The 17,831-nt window shown below is 41.8% G+C and overlaps 1 protein-coding gene across 9 annotated transcripts in view; it reads right to left on the bottom strand.

The window, feature by feature from the left end:
- NRXN3 (neurexin 3) overlaps window positions 1-17,831 on the bottom strand; it is a 984,457-nt gene that overhangs the window by 55,393 nt on the left and 911,233 nt on the right. For 2 of the 9 annotated variants that reach the window (XM_010583785.1, XM_010583787.1), the window contains one exon: window positions 318-334. The exons of the other annotated variants lie outside the window; for them this stretch is intronic. In XM_010583785.1, coding sequence (XP_010582087.1) covers window positions 318-334 — 17 coding nt within the window. The remainder of the gene's footprint in view (window positions 1-317; window positions 335-17,831) is intronic. 9 annotated transcript variants of the gene reach the window in all.

Raw genomic sequence — 17,831 nt, 5'->3', positions numbered from 1 at the left:
CCCCCCCCCCCCCCCCCCCCCCCCGCCCAGTGGTGCAGGCGAACAGGGAATGGGGGTTATGGTCAGTTCATCACACATTGTCTCTGCTGCTTCATCCTCCTCAGGGGCAGGACTCATCACACTCTTGGCCTGCTCCAGCATGGGGTCCTTCCCACAGGAGACAGTCCTCCACGAAATTCTCCAACGTGGGTCCTTCCCACGGGCTGCAGTTCTTCATGAACTGCTCCAGCATGGGTCCTTTCCACGGTGTGCAGTCCTTCAGGAGCACACTGCTCCAGCGTGGGTCCCCCACGGGGTCACAAGTCCTGGCAGCAAACCTGGTCCATGGGCTCCTCTCTCCACAGATCTGCAGGTCCTGCCAGGAGCCTGCTCCAGTGTGGGCTTCCCATGGGGTCACAGCCTCCTTCGGGCACCCACCTGCTCTGGCGTGGGGTCCTCCACGGGCTGCAGGTGGATATCTGCTCCACCGTGGACCTCCCTGGGCTGCAGGGGGACAGCCTGCCTCACCATGGTCTTCACCATGGGCTGCAGGGGAATCTCTGCTCTGGTGCCTGGAGCCCCTCCACCCCCTCTTTCTTCACTGACCTTTGGGGCTGCAGGGTTGGTGCTCTTACATGTTCTCACTCCTCTCTATGGCTGCTGTTTCTGTGTGTGTCCCAGCAACTTTTTTCCTTCTTAAATATGCTATCCCAGAGGCGCTACCACTATCGCTGACGGGCTCGGCCTTGGCCAGTGGCAGGTCCGTCTCGGAGCCGGCTGGCATTGGCTCTGTCGGACATGAGGGAAGCTTCCAGCAGCTTCTCACTGAAGCCACCCCTGTAACCAACCCCGCTACCAAGACCTTGCCACACAAACCCAATACACCAGGCCATCCATTTGACTAACTGAATACCAGTAGGCAAATCTTTTCAGAAGGAAGAGATGTCATTGCCCTGAAAGCATATAACCTATACTGTTCTACAGCCATAGTTTCTTTAAATCCTGTATAGCATGTGAATGTAAAGGACATAAAGGAAAACACAACTCCTATACAATTCCATTGCCATTGATTTAAAGCAAACATAATTTATCATCCACTTCAGCAAAAGAGAGAAAAATATACCAGGAGTGAACGAATGAAATAAATGGATAATAGACAAGACAAGTTTGGAAGGGAGACAGATACCTTTCACAGACTTCACTTACCTCTCTCCCTGTGCTATGACCTGCTTTCTAGCTAGGATCTAAAGAAAAAGTGCTAAAGGAAGACTTTAGTCTCCATCTCCCACTCAGTTTTTCCCACCTTCAGCCCAGAGCTGTCAGAGCCTTCCTGCTCCTAGTGTGCCTCTCCCTCCCTTGCAGTATTACTGAAGCTCATGGGCTTTAGTCTCCTACTTTCAACATTACTCCTGTTTTACTCTTCCACTCCTTCTTCTTTTAGACTCTGAGAAAAGCTGAGTAGCTCTTTAATACCAGCAAAGATACTGATCTTGACTCAAACACAGGCTTTTAAATTTGCAGGGAAAAGATTTCTTTAAATTCCACATTATCAGAGAACATACAGCTTATATGTGAAGATACAACAGCTATTACCTGAATTTTAACAATAATGATGCTACCTACAGCCTCTAATCAGATCAAGATCCTGTTATTTAGATACTGCAGTATCAACAGGATGAAAGAGACCCTGTTCCAAGTACTGCTGTTTAGGCAAACAAGCAACGTATTTAGTACCGCAGACAAGGGAATAACAGCTCAGTTTTATGATAAATGATGATGCTAAAGCATTAGCTTTTGTTCTATGCTAGAACAACCCCAAATATCCTTTAAAAACCATCTCAGAAAAAGAATTAGATCAAAGTATTAGTTTTCAGATAATAATCTTTTTTTTATTTGCACCTAAATTTAAGACATACCATTCAGTATGTGCACAACAGCAAAGCACCCAGAGGACACCTTGGACACCTTGGAGGTTGTAGCCCCCAGAAAGGGTTAACCCTGTGAAGGATCCAGGCTTGGCATCCATGCTTCTGAATAGTTAAAAGCAGGGGATTTCCTCCTGGATCTCGCTGCTTCAGGCCCATAGGAACAAGAACCTACAGCATCTCCTTCCAGGAGCAGTGTCTTGATTGCAACCTGCCGTGCTGAGCGAGCCTCTCGCCCCCTCCAAATTACAGAACATACACCATCCTCTATGCCCCCCATCCACTACCATGCAGATATCTTGCAGAGGGCATGACACGAGCAGAGGGTAATGTGAATGATGGCAGAAAGACAGCTTTAGGAAATACCACCTATAGCCAAGATCACTGAAGGTGCGAAGGAAGTATGGGCAGAACAAGACTGCCTAAACATGGATTCTTTAATCTGGTTAGCCTGGGAGATTTCCAAAGAGGCTAAGAAAGACTGAGTTTAGGGAAGCAGTTAGTGCAGGTTTAGCACTAACTGAGATTCTTAATAATGTACAAAATAACACTGCCAAAGATTATACTCTTATGCTTGCAGGGCCTTCTGACAAGAACAACGTCAGGGAAAAAAAAAGAGAGAAAGAGGCAGAACAAAATTGTAATTGCCTGCCTATCAGCTCCACTATCATAATTACTTTCAAACTCTGACATGGGTTGAATCAGATGAACACCAAATCAATTTTTGCAGCCAGCAATCAGTGCATTCTTAGCTCATAAATTAAAATGTCACTGGTAGAGTGAGTACAAAATAATGCCTGTTCCGCTATTTTACACTGCAGAGAATGCAACTTCCTTCTTTTTCCTTCTGTTTGCGAGTGAGTGTTGCTTGTATGTCCTTAAGCACTGTACAGTACATTACACTCATCTAATTCAAACCAAAGTTTGCACAGCTGGATGCCACACATGAAAACACAAGAAATTATACACTAGCTATGGAGTGGGGTAGTGTCATCCCCCTGGGTATCCAGAGCCTATTCTAGATGTGGGGAGATGGTGGCAGGAGTTTTTTTCCTGTGTCTGCACTTTATGCAGTGTTGGGAATCTGCTGGCTGCACACAGCTTCGGGGGAGGAAATGCCTTAAGGCTCCACTCCACTGTCTTCCCCTTCACCCTTTTCTCACCTGCAGTGAACCTCCTCAGGCTGAAGTGAGTAGAAGGCTTCCCAATACAAGGAAAATTATCACCCCACCCCCCATTTTAACTACTCACTGTTGTGATTTCTTTAAGGACTAAAGTGATCAGATTAAATTGATGAATCAGTACCATATGTTGAAACCTGACCCATCCTAATATAAGTGCTTAACTTCATGTTACCTTCCGTGTCTCATTTCTGAGTCTGAGTAGGAATAATTTAGTGGGTCATTCTGTGCCCAGGACCTTACTTATCACTTTTGACTCTCTACTTCACACCACAAACTATGCAGCTGAGAGGCACAGGACCAGGCCAAAGAGTTTACCTCTTTTGTAACTAGAGTTGCCAAGGTACCTCATTCTTTTCTCCTTTTTAGGGTTTTTTTGCACTTTATGTGCACTTTAAGTGCTTTTTTTTTTTCACTTTAAGTGCCTTGCCTAATCTTTACCTAATGATTGAGATAATTTGTCCTCATATAATGTGACTAGCCAAGCCCCAAATTCCCTGTTCATGCTCTGACTAGCATTAAGGTCCTACTTACTTTCCAAGAGATAAAACTTCAAGCACCTTCCTCTCCCATCCACCCCAGCTGGAAAGGAGCTGTGAAGACCAGCACTAGCTGAACTCCTAATTGCTCCAAATTTCTCCTCCAAGATTTCACCTCCAGATACCACTGAACAAGACATCCAGCTCTACTAGCAAATCCAGCTAATGATTTTTAATGCATTTCTGTAACAGCCAATGTTAGTATTGAGAGTTTTGCCTTGAGTGCTATCTTCGAAGACCTCAGGATTTTTCTTCTGCTCTTTCTAAACTTCAGAAGCTGAGCTACAAACTCATTGAAACCTGAATATAAAATACTTCCTTATTTAGTAAAAATAGAAGTGCCTATCACTTCAACCCAGTGAGTAGCCAGAATATAGGATTTCTGGAGTGTTGCATTTAGGATAAGTCTCCTCTCTTCCTTACAGTTGATTACTTCTCTGGTTCAGAAAGAGAAATTTCACTTTAATTGGAATGGCTGACTCCTAGCCTAATCAGTGGGGTAATTTGGCCTCATATGATATGACTAGCCAAATGAACAAAAGGTCTTATCTTGTATGTTTATCAATGAGTTGTCTGCTACTGTCTGCCACAGGGACCTCTGCATCTTTTTGCAAGAGCCTCTTGCTCAGCTGCGCTGCCTAAGAGCTGATGATAAATCACAACGAAGCTCAGCAGAGCTGTGAGAGAGCAGTGCTCTCGTATCTCTATGATATTGTCATTAATACAGTACTAAAATGGCAGTAGGTGCAGACTCATCATGTACACAAATCACAGAATAACAAGAAGGAACCTCTGCAGACTTAAGAGCTAGTACTCAGCTACTTCAGCTCTACATCATATAAAGCCACCAACAAACTTACTCGCTTGGACCTCTTCATCCAGAGGACTCCCCTTTTGGATAGGAACCCACCCCTAACTTCCAGTCATAGCTTAGTCATAGTTGGGTACTGGCTGTTTTGGGCCATGCAACCCTTTAAATAAATACTTTCCAAGCCTCCTCTTTGTAAACACGATAGAGTTTCAGAGAGCAATCATACCTCCTTTATTCTTTCAGTATGCAAACTGAAGAACCTAAACTGTAACAAATCTGTTCTCCTAGGACTGACTCCCCATTCACAACTTTGTCCTTCAAAACCTTCTCTGTACCTGTGCCAAGTCCTACCAGTCATTCTGGAACATGAGCAGTTACACTTTGAAACAGCACTGAGCAAACTTGGAGAGAGAATTTTTTTAATAAAATACTTTAAAGAACAATCCTGCTGTAGTAAAAAGGTGGGTATATTTGTATGAAGAGGTTTAAGAGCTCTTTACTTCCACAAGTAGAGGAATGCAGCTAATCATGTTCTGTCAGATGATAGAAAACTGGGTTTGCTACTGGTTTTAACTAGGTTGGTATTCAGAGACTACCAAAAAATTTGAAACCAGTTATTAAAGAAAGGATTTCTAGTGGCTTAAATGCAATGAGGTTCAAGGATCAGCCCCACATACTCTTGAATGAATCCAAAGCAGAGCATCTACAAAATGGCTGGAAACAGAAATGTGTGTCTTGCCCGAGCACAGAAGGAAGTAAAGGGATCAAGCTGAGAAAAAAAGGCAGTTACTTTTCAAACTGCCATCTTTTATCTCTGTAGAAACACAAGAACTTGAACTGATGACTGTCTCGATACGTTATCAGTTATGATAACTACATTACAGAGATGCAATACAAAGTCCTTAGAAATTCCAAACTTAAAAATCAAATATAATGAATAACTGAGAAAGCCCTACTTTCCATTTCAATTCTGCTCTTATCTGCCATGCTAATATTTAGAAAGTAATTATTGCTCTTGATGATTAAACTTTTTTTCCTCCACTTGAAATGACTGATTTTTCTTTTGAAGTCTGCATCACCCTGAAGGGAAAATCCATTTCTCAGCAGATTTTTTCCTTTTTCCTAGCAAGTAAAGGGGATTAGAAAAATTAGAATAGAATGACAGTAAAAAGAAAAAGGCGAAATGGGAAGAGTAAGCAAGGAAAGACAGGTCTTTTTTTCGATTTGAGGAATGTCTTTAGGAATTCATGAAGAGGAAGAAGTGAAAAATGATGAGCTCATCACGTAGTGTGTGGCACCTCATGCTGCAGTCCAGAGTTCCTATACTGAGGTGAATGGGCACCGCTGATAGCTCATTGCTGGGGTGAGGTTAAGATGAGTTCTGCATCAGCAGGCCAGGCCCATCAGCACTTGGCATCTTCATTGTACCACTTTACACATAAAATTTTTTGCAGAATTATTGCAGCTGGGTTAGTTCTCCAAACTGAGCACAAATGTATCTTCTCCCAGTCTGAGTGGCATGACCAAGTTAACCTGGCCTGGAAGGAAAGGAATTCACCCTGTAATGATGAAGGGAGGTGGATGAACCTAGATGGTTGTATACTTTATCGATATAAAAAGATTAAACTATAGAAGCTTAACTGTGATTATATCAGACTCATGCTTTTCCTATAGTATCCTCCATAATAAAAGGCAAAGTAAACAAAAATGAATATACTATAGGATATATCACAAACAAAATATAGACCTATGTGATTTCTTGTCCCCAAAACATCTCCTATTAAAGTGATATAATGAGACATTGGGGTTTTTGGTCCTACATTATACTGTAACCACGAGCAAAAATTTCTGAGAATCAAAGCCCACACATAGGAACACACTTATCACCAACTCACCCCCTCCAAAACTCTGGAATCAGTGTATGCAATGACTTGGCTGTCGCTATATACAATCTCATCACATAATTTGTGAGCATGCCTACATACTGCTGCAATGTATATCGTTACTGGATTCTGCTCTTGCAGAATGGAAAACATAACATGCGCACCATTAGAGATGAAACATTCTTTCTCCATAGTCCCTTCTCTGTATGAGGCTGACAACGTGGAAACTAACACTACAAAGCACTCTTCAGTAAGAGTGGACAAAATGCCTTATGTTGAAGACATTTCCTTTTTCTCATAAACCCCCAAACCCATCAGTGGTTGTTTCCAGGAAAAAAAAAAAAAGGCGGGAGTTCTTAGAAGATGACATACTGACCATGACTCTCAGCTAAACTCTCCGATAGCCACTGAAGCAGCTACTCAGGCCAGAATATATTTCACACAAACAAGCTGGAGCAGAGCCAGCTCTAGATGAAGTGATTGGCTTATTTCAGAATATGAAGTGTTTCTTCTTGACAGAAAGACATGCTGACTGTCCTTAAGGAGATGCTACAAAGCAAGCTGAGAAGAAACCTTGATCAGAAGTGACACAAAGCATCAGTTTGGGGTTGTACAAAGGATGGCCATTCAATGCCCTTGTATCTGCAAAGTAACTTTCTAAATAGAATCTGAAATAAAATAAAGGTCTTCAGTTGCCAATAGGGCTAAGCATATGTTTCTTGAACCTGTTGTTAGTGCTTGGTATATCATCAGCAAGTTTTGTCACTGTCGTCTTCTTTATTTTAAACACACTGCTTTTGAAGTTAATAAAATGACTTGTTTCTCCCTTGTGCTGGACCATTTGCATAATTATAAAGAGGGTTCATGGAAGAGAGTCAATCAGATAATTCCCACATGCAAATTAAAGATCTTTCAATTAACTTGGCAGGATGTGTGTGAAAACCATGCTAATGTGGCCAAAGACATCCCTAGTGGCAGTTCAGCGCTCTGCCTGAGTACCATGGCATCTCTTTGTCTCACTTTGCTTTGCCACTGGTGGCCTCTGTTTGGGGAAGAGAAGGTGGTAGAACAGAGCAAAAAAGGGAGGTTTATTACAGATCTTTATTGCAATGTTACTGGTGGGGTGGGGGAGCATTGCCTTACTCTTAATCTTGTTTCAGGCAAAAGTCAACCTGACTGATGAAACAACTGTGTCTCACCATATCAGGGCAAAACTGTGAGAAGAATCAAATTTCCAGAAAGCACATTCATTCACAGATCAGTTTGCTTACAGTTCCCTTACTGAAAGATGACTTCTCTCTCCTGTCTTCAGTAATAACACACACTCTCTTTTCATAAGGCTTTCCTTGCTTCTCCACTTGCAAGTAATGGCCCCACAGAACAGCTTCTGAAAAGCTGATATGAGTAGAAAAGGATTCCGGGTACTTGGTAGTACCTTAGGTTATATCTGACAAAAAACAATGAAGTCAGATCTTTAGATTTCATAGACACAAACTGGTCACCACCTTTAAAATCTGAATTTAATAATTCCATGAGTATAAAGGTGCTATACAGTCCTTTATTAAAATATTACATCTTTCCCTCAAGCATGGGAAACACTAAAGACCAGATACCAGAAAAGAGGGATCCTTGTTTTCTACCATGGTACCCTGCTAGCTTTCCAATCACTGAATGAATTTTCAAAAGCAGCTCTTTCATAGGAGAAATGGCATGTCTGTGTTTTCCAGCAAAACAAACCAAACTGTTTTATTTCAGGTGCTAACTGCTCCTTACTGCTGAATTGGGACCTGAATTAGGAGTCTGTAAGTCTACGTGAGCATGTCAGAACTCCCCCATGAAGGTATCTGCTGCTCCAGCATCACTCTGACACCCTCCCTTGGAAGCTGCAATACTCCTAGCAGCTGCTTCTCGGGGAGAAAACTCACTGTTTGACTTAGAAAAAAAAAAAAAAAAAAAAGAGAAAAGAGAGAAAGGGAGAACCTGGTGTTTGCTCTAGGTAACAGTAATTCAGCCGAATATATATTTATTTGGATGATGAAGGAATGTAACATCAGTGACTGTCACAAACTCCAAACTATTTTAAAGAAAACAAGAAAATTGTCTTTGCTGAATGTACTCAAATTGTACTTTTTTTAACCTCAGACACTCTAATTAAATTAATATGACTTTCACAAACAGGAATAATCTCCTGCCAACTAATCGAGAGAATGAACTGGTACTGGCCCTGGTATTAGTATCTCTTTCTCAGTTATATTAATCCCACTACCAGACTACCTGAGCAAACGACAATAATAATGATAATGATGTCTTGGAAAGCTAAAAGATGGATTGGGTACAAGTCCAGCCAGCCCACTGGGAGGTCTTCCTAGTAGTTACTCTGCTTCCTGCTACTGAAGTATCACGGAGCACGACCTAATTTCATGGACTAAATACAAAACTGGGAATCATGAACACCTATCATAAGGCCCACTGCTTTTTTCCTGGAGCTCATGACAAGATTCTGCACCATACTGGTGGGGCAGATCTGATCCATCTCTGTCTCATCTCTGCTTTTGGGGCAAATCACCTTCCCTTTCATGTCTTAGTGGTCAAAACTTGCAAGGGGATAGTGTTGTGAATGAATCCAGCTGAGACACAAGCTTTAGAGATCTGCAAAGTTTGCAAGGACTGTAGCTCCCACATTGTGGGTATAACTTCCAAATTATTGGAGTTTTCATCCACTTACGAGCATCTAAGAATAAAAAATGACAATAATGAAAAGCCGCTGTGTTTGCATTCCTGTGCCCCTGGATTTGACCAGTTTATAGAGTGGTACAAACTTATCAAAAGTTTTAAATGTTGTTTTTGTGGTAGCCAATAAAAAGCAGGAGATCATTCTCAGCAGGCTATTAGTTTTATAATTGTTATTAATACTAGTTGCTTTATTATGTAGCACTAGCAAAGTAAACTCAAGCTTTTTCAGCACATTTTAGCTTTAACGAAGCAATTACTTGAGTCAAAATAATTTATCAAATTGAGCAACTCCTAGCAAGAACTGTATTTCTGACTTCAAGTCTTTGTTTTTCAAATAGTAAGGCATAATAACTTCTTGAAGAATTAGTAATCAATGTGTCACTCCTGTAAGTAATTATTTTACTTGAAACAAGTAATAAGTCTGTGTTCCCATTTGAGGGCACATGTAATTGTAAAGTATTGTTAATTCTGCAGTCTTTTGTATAGAATGAATATTCAACTTTAATAATCATGGGAAACTATCAAACTATCTCTAGTGTATGTTCTCTGTAGAAAAAAGAATGATAAAAGAGCTAGCATACTGAGTATCTTTTTAAATTTCAAACTTCAGAGAAAAACACGATTTATTGAAATGCATTCTGTGTGTGGTGTTTGTGTGCATACTCAGCATGTCCTGAGTTTTTTGTTGTTGTTGTTTTGAAAGAAAACTATAGGCCTACAAGAACTTGGAATCAGATGTGCTTGTTTCTTTATGCTTGTCTCTTCCATTGCATTCACTGTCAGACCAGGAGCATGGCACAAGGCTCTTCTCTGCCTCTGTTTCACTCCCTTTAAAGTGAAGAAAACTAAATCCATCTCAGGGACAGAGAACACTGTTGTCATGAGTTATTGTTTGTTAAGCTCTTTAAGATCAGTAATTAGAAGTCCTTAGTGAAGCGCAGAGCGTTACTTGTTTTTAAAAAATAATAAATTAAAATGAAATATAATAAAACTTTCCAGCTGCAAGCTATGTCTTAGGACACATTTCTATCACATTAGACTACGAAGTCACATTTTCAAATGAATGAAACATTTTCACATGAAATGAAACAGATATCTGGCACTGTACATGAACACTACACCACAATATGGCACATGACTTCCATCCCTGGGGGTGTTCAAGAGTTGATGGATGTGGCCCTGAGCAACCTGATACAACTAGACCTGCTTTGAAAAGGCAGCTGATGTAGCTCCTTGTTATAGCACACTTGTAAGAGCCTTCCTGGACTGGCCTGAATATTCCACACTTCACAAGTGTGAACCTTGTATGGACACACAGACAGGACATCAGTGAAACCCTCAGTCTAAACAGCACTTGGCAGCACACAGGGTGCAGTCGAGCCTGTGCTTTGAGCCAGCTCTGGTCCCAAAGATGATTAGACATATTACCTCGTGACTGTGCCTCTGCAAAGAAATCTTGCCTCACAGCTGGACTTCATCTGTGGGTATTGTCCTGTGTTAATGCAGCCAGATGGCCTTTCTACTGCAGCTAGCTGAGGGAACGTGCACAACTGTCCACACCTGACTGTGCAACACTGCCCATAATGTCTTCTGCCACTACAGAAAAGCACCATTTACCTCAGATTCCGAAAGTACAGGTGCCACTGCTGTGTCTCTGTCATTGCCTCTTGCAGCCCAGTGCTTGTAGCACCATGCTGGGGCTTTAATTAACTACTGACAGAAGAGAGAACAGCAGCTACTCAGTCATCAGGAAAGCCTGCAATCACTCATCGTGCACCCTCACCACAAGTCCAAGATGAAACCAGGTCTCCAAGCTGGACATTTATGCTATTGCTTTTAGTTTGTTTGTTTGTTTGTTTGAGGCTTAATGCCTATGCGGTTAATTTGAGGGCGATAAATAGCTTTTTGAGAAAACTAATTTGTACACAGCTGCAATTAATCAGAGTGTGGAGAAGAGTGCACCAGAGCTGAACGCCCCGCTGAAACAGATGGCTGTGCTGCTGCCACACACCCCTGCATTCCTGCGAAGGTTAAGCCAAATTGCAGAGCCCTGGGAATTTCAGCTCGCACACATGCTGGCTCTCCCCACATCAGACCTGCTAGGGAAAAGCTTGAATGATTTTCACCTGGAAGCCTCCTGGGGCTTGCAGCCATTACTTGAGAAGTTTAATAACCACTGGCAGGGAAAAAAAAAAAAAGAAACAAACAATTCACTGAAGCTTTCCAACCACACAGCTGAATTTAGCATCTAGTCCTGTTCCTGGCTGTCTTCCTTATACTGCCTGATCCTCAAAACTTTCCCAGTATGAGAGCAAAAAAATATCAGCCAGATGGCGGCTGCCGTTTACAACAAGGCAACCTGAGAAGAATCCATTAGTCTTAGTTGTTTCTACTGGTTTCCATCTGAATGCAATAAAAAGTTAATATTCCCAAAGAAAGAGAAGTTGGGGTGCACAGAGAGAAGTGTAATGTTTTTGAGCTTCAGGATTGCAGGGTGGCTCCCTGCAAACCTTGGGGACTGATCTGCAGCAGTACTGAAGGATGATGTGCTGATTCAAGGAAAAATTGTGAGAGCTGGTGCCAAACAGAACTTCTCTGAAATGAGAAAAAATTCATTCTGTGGCACCCATCATGCTCAAGACACACAATGGCTTGCTTGTAAGATGGTTATTTATTAGGTTATTCACCACTCGCCTGAGCTGCACCCAAGAGTTACCAGGAAGAGGTTGAGCAATCACTTTAAAATCTTGTCACTTAAGACAAACAGGTGAAATCTGGAAAGAGGGTTATGTTTGAAACCTGAACTTCTTTTTAATACATAGATGCTCTTCTACATAATCACTACAAGATGACTAATAACCTTCAGGTATTCCTGTTAAAGTGAGTCTTAAATGCAAAAGAACAGTGATTGTACAAATGCCATAGCTATTATGAGTGATTCTTCAAAGGTCAGAGTAAAAGGTCCTCCCACGTGTGCCATTATATTGTGGATGATAGTCGCAAAAGAGACTAGTGTGAGACATACCCAAACCACAAGACCATGTAATCTCTGCTTTAATGTCGTTGATTTCAAAACTGCTAGAATCAATTTTCATGACTTGATTGAGAAACAAAAGGCAACACAGAAGCCAAGTCCTGACTGTATGGGTTTGCTGCAGCCATAGAAAGAGGATTTCAGTTTACTCCCCATTTTCCTTTCCTGTGCAAACACACACAGTCCTGCAGCAATGCCTTGAGTAAGGGAAGCACTTCAGCTAGGGAGTAAAAGCAGGTGGCCTGAGGAGTTAAAACCTATCAAGGTCCCTCCAAGTAAATCCACATCAGACAATTACTGTCAGTTTTCTACTTCCTTATTCCTTGCTAACTCTTCAATGGCTTCAATAATTTGCTATTATCTTGCAAAGGAGGGATGAGAAAAAAGACACTCGCAAATGGTTGCTTAAAGATGTAAGCACTGTGGCAGGCACTTGGGGAATTCTAGTAGCAGGGCAGAAAGATATCTGCACAGATCTTTAAGGAGGCTGAACTTGTGAACCTCAGAGTAGAAAGGCTTTTTATGATTCTGCACGAGTTGTGTGTGCTTTTCCTCCTAGCCAGGACCTTGCTTTCCTCAGATGCAAAAAGTAATTACAGTGATGACTCCAATAAACTCACAGACAGTGTTGTTTCTCTCCTTTACCCAAAGAACATGCAAATGTATTCAAAAGGCTATTACCTTTGGTGGTTGTTGCAGGCAAGCAAAAGGATTCACCATTCCAAGATGAATCATAACAGTGGTGAACAAAACAAAAGCAAGGCCCAGAGTATGGTGACTGACACTTCTGAAGGTAGAGAGATGCAGTTCTGGACTGAGAAGTTGAGAGAATTTCCATGTGGTCAATAATGACTGCACATGCAACATCAGCTGAGAAACCAGAAACCTAAGCAAGAGTTCCCACGATACTTTAGCAATGATAAAAAGCCATGTTATTGCAGACCTTAGAGAACAAAGGCATAGTGTCTTCTGTTATTAAACTTTGCCAAAGACAAAGCTATAGATCAAGTGTAATTTGGTTATTTTAGTCAGAGACAGAAGCTCAGACTTCTAGTTTCTGCTTCTGGCTCTGGTATTAGACTTTACCTTAGAGGGCCAGCACTATCATAGCGTCTGAGCGCCTTTTACGTTTTATCCTCATAACTGATAGTAAAGACTATTAACCTCACTTTCAGGAGGGGAACAAAGGCACCAAAAGGCTAACTATCTTCCCTTGGATCATATGGGAAATTCATGACAGGAATGAACTGACCCAATTCTCCCAATACTCGGGTTTTGAATTTTCTTCTTTGCTCAAATCCACTCAAATGGCCATAACCTCAGTTAACTCTGGATATAATTGTATTTTCACCAAGATGGGTAAGAAGACTGAATTTTAAAGCCTTCTGAGTTGTTAGGATGAACGGCTCTACAAAAAGTTCAGTGTACTATAATAATCATTGGCCTCATACCTTGCAGTGGTAAAACGAAATAACATCGCTACAGTATACTATTCTTTAGATAAAATGCCCTTATTTCTACTATATTTGTATTTCTGCAGTGTTCAACTCCATAAGACTTAGGCTCTCCTGTTTACTCTCCAAGCTTCCTGCCACAGTTAAGAATTGCTCTGTAGCACCTTACAGTGGAAGCTCTGGGTGGCTACCTGTGGCCAGACAGCAAACAGTGGCAATAAAATCAATCTCAGAATTTATTGCTACAATATACTGATTGTTTTCCCTCCTACTGTGCTGAACAGGATTGTTGTGGTTTAACCCCAGCCAGCAACTAAGCACCACGCAGCCGCTCACTCACTCCCCCCCGCCCAGCGGGATGGGGGAGAAAATCGGGAAAAGAAGTAAAACTCGCGGGTTGAGATAAGAACGGTTTAATAGAACAGAAAAGGAGAAACTAATAATGATAATGATAACACTAATAAAATGACAACAGTAATAATAAAAGGATTGGAATGTACAAATGATGCGCAGTGCAACTGCTCACCACCCGTTGATCGACGCCCAGTTAGTCCCTGAACAGCGATCCTCCCGCCCCCACATCCGCTAGTTCCTATACTAGGTATGACATCACATGTTATGGAATACCCCTTTGGCCAGTTTGGGTCAGCTGCCCTGGCTGTGTCCTGTGCCAGCTTCTTGTGCCCCTCCAGCTTTCTCGCTGGCTGGGCATGAGAAGCTGAAAAATCTTGACTTTAGTCTAAACACTACTGAGCAACAACTGAAAACATCAGTGTGTCATCAACATTCTTCTCATACTGAACTCAAAACATAGCACTGTACCAGCTACTAGGAAGACAATTAACTCTATCCCAGCTGAAACCAGGACGGGGATGAAGATAAAAAGTGGGGGATATCCTATTGGGAGTTATATATCAGCATTACAAAGCAACCTGATCAATGCTTACACAAGCACATCAGCACACACTGATCAGAACATAAATGAGAAAGCAGTGTAAGGCATAGCAGCAGGTAAAAACCGACAGCCTAACTGCGGTCACACAGTTTTCTTACCGCCTGTAACAGGACAGCTGAGGCAGAGTTCAACACTGAGCCTGGGATACTCTGCTTTTGTGTGACAGTGGTTATCTCAAGTGAACTAGAAGAAAAAAAATCCCTCAGGCTAAGCTAGCAGGAGCAGTGCTAACGCCTATCTGAGATGTACTTTTACAATAATAGAAGACTGCTGCTACCAGCTTTTTAAACAGTTATGGGGAGCTAGCACATGGCAGCCCAGCAGAAGAATTGCCTCATTAAGAGCCATTTCCATTAAAGCAATCATCACCCTCTGCCTGCAATTTACATGAGCTCTTCCTATCCACATCAGAGCTGAAAAGGAAATGGTGTGAAAGGGAAAAGCATTGATATGAAATAAAAGTTGCACAGAAGTCCTAAATTATATTCAAGTACTTGCTGTTACATCAATTAATGAACTCCCATTGCTTGTTGTACAAAGCCCCCTTTATAAGGTTTATAATCTTCCTGCACTCTGCTATAAAAGACAAAGAGGTTGAGGTTTCTGGAGGTGATCCTTCTGCCTTCACTTGCAGATCACAGAAAGCTTTTTAAGGGCTATGCTAATGTGACCTGACTACACTTGTGTGCATGCATGGGAAGCTGTGTCTACTACATATGCTAAGCGTAAACGTGGGCTCACGCACGTGTTTCTTGGTGCCTACAGCTTGCTGAACGAGATCGCTGCTTGTGGGAAGGAGTTTGCTGTACCTGAGAGCACTGATGTGTGTGGGTGAGGAAGATGACGTGTGGGAGGGTGTAGTACACAGACATGAGCATGCGTGTGTGTCTGAGAAATAGTTACAGCAGACAGAATGACATGATTGGGAACTTTTCTATCACTTTTTGGAGTACATGAGTGTATACTCTCTGGACAAATGGTATGTATGTGGTCATTTGAAGTGCATTGTAAGGCAGCACATGTGGCTATGTACACTTCCATGATTTTATTGGAGACCTCTAAGCATAGTCTAACCTTTGCCCTCCCCCCTTAAATACCATTAGTGCTGGCCAGTATGGAAGGGACCGATGCATCATATGACAAGTTTTTGTTACACAACTCAATAGACCACCCCTCTCTTCCCTTCTTGGTCTTTTCACTCATCCAACATCAGGTTGCTGAATTACTGCCTCTACAATATTCTTGTCCATGAAGCAGATGTTTTGGTTTAACTCCCATCATACAGCTAGGACATGCATGAAGCGTGTAGTTCTTTGGGATGGTTAATTATGGGAAACCTTCCCAACGTCACCAAAGCTCTTCTCTCTGCAAGAAGCAGACAGGAAGCTGATAAAAGCTAGACCAGATGCCTCTACCTATTTCGAATCAGATCAAAAGTAAAGCCTTCAAAGGCGTAGGCATGAACTGACTTACGTTTTAAGTGATTTTAATATCTTTCTGATCTTGAAAGGAAAGATGACTGTCACTCGTACTTTGCTTGCTCTTCCCTCTAGTGCAAAATTTCCGCTTGATCCTTGCAAACAGAAGCCTGTGTAATGTCTCCTTTCTGTGACTGGCAGTCTGTGGGGCAGGAAAGCTACTCCCACCAGTGTCCGTGCAAATGAAATTCACCTGGCATTTACAAACCAGACAAGAGAAAAAGAGGCTGAAGTGAAAAGGAACCTTTTTCAGAAGGGAGCAGAGCACAACGAGGAAATAAAAAGATGAATAAACCTGTCATAGGCTTTTTCTTTATGGACCAGAGGCACAGTTATTAGGTACCCGCAAAGAAGGCATGCTGGATATATGACTCCTAATACATCGTCCATAATACAGCGCTGTGCAGAAGGCATACAACTTTTCAAACAGTTGTCAGAGGCAGAAATAAATACAATGTCTTACTGGGAAAAAATGACCAAAAGGATTAGAAGTGAGCATTTGGGTGGTGCAAGCGTGAGCTAGAGAGCTCTCTCTGACAGCATTTTTTCATACTCGCTACTTGTCAGAAACAGGAAAATTATTAAGCTTTTATTATTATTTTTCTCTAAATAATTTGGGTGAGTTTTTTACTGCTCATAAAATGTGACAGATTGATAGCACTCACTAGAAAGGAAAGGCCACAAACACAGAGCTCTGCCAACCATATCTCCATCCACAGTTGTGGCACCCTCTTTAGTAAAGACAGGTCACACCATCCATTTGAACCCCCTGATCTCACTCACACCTTCCTGTCCTCAGCTATTCTAGACCTGAAGGCCCCACAAAACCACTGCCAATTGTCCTCACTGCTAATGTGTAACTTCCTACCTTTTCCTCTCTTCCTACTGTTTTGACAAAGTACTGTGATCTTCACTCATATTTCTCTTCAATTTTCTATGTCTGAGGTCAACTGCACACTCCACCATGCTCTGTAGCATCCTACCTTAACCCAATACTGATCTTCTAAAAAGGAGTAGGATGTCCTAACCCCTGAGTTACTCAATCACTGTAGCATCTCCTAGCGCAATAAAGCTAAATTATTTGTCGTACACTGAATCCACCACACAGTCTTACCCATGTGGCTGTCTGTCTACTTCCACAGCATCCCAGACTTGGTGGGGAAAGAAGTACCAGAGTGTGTAGGCTAGTTCTGGACACACACAGATTATAATAGTGGGCATCTTAGGAAAGTCCAGGTTAGACATGGAAGGTGTTTGGTATGCTGTTACGAATGCTGAGTGGGGGATGTTTTATTCTGTAAATTTGTGCATTAATACTTTGAACTAAGTAACAGCCAAATTTTTAAAGCATTTGTCCTGCTAAAATGCCTTTGCTGTTTTTCTGGATAACATTCAAATATTGTCAGTAAAAGCTTTAGTTAACAGCAATAAGTAGCCTCTAACAACCATTGTCTATGCCTTCATCAGACCATTAGACCACTCTGTCTCCATGCTAATAACAATCGATTCTGAAACAAGAAACTTGAAGATATTTTCTATCCTTTGTTCTTCAGTCTGGCATTTGATATACTACAATTCACACAGGAACTACTTCAAGACTATTGCACATCCTAGCCCAGATTTCTTTATAGGCAGCCTCACTTCAGACACCAGCCTGAAAAAGAAAATACAACGATTTGCAATGATGGATGATCTCAATAGCGAAATTCCGTCTGACCTGCTGTTAGAAGCAAGGAGCATATTACTGACTCAAGGTAGGTAAGTTGGTTAGGATAAAATACCATAAGCCCCAAAGCTTTCAAATGAAACTGAACATGCACGTAAATAGAACTTTTTTCCTGAGATTTAGATAAAACATT

This window comes from Haliaeetus leucocephalus, unplaced genomic scaffold (assembly GCF_000737465.1).
Source record: "Haliaeetus leucocephalus isolate CR32 unplaced genomic scaffold, Haliaeetus_leucocephalus-4.0 Scaffold932, whole genome shotgun sequence".
Classification (NCBI taxonomy): Eukaryota; Metazoa; Chordata; class Aves; order Accipitriformes; family Accipitridae; genus Haliaeetus; species Haliaeetus leucocephalus.
This window is presented reverse-complemented; position numbering and strand designations above follow the sequence as displayed.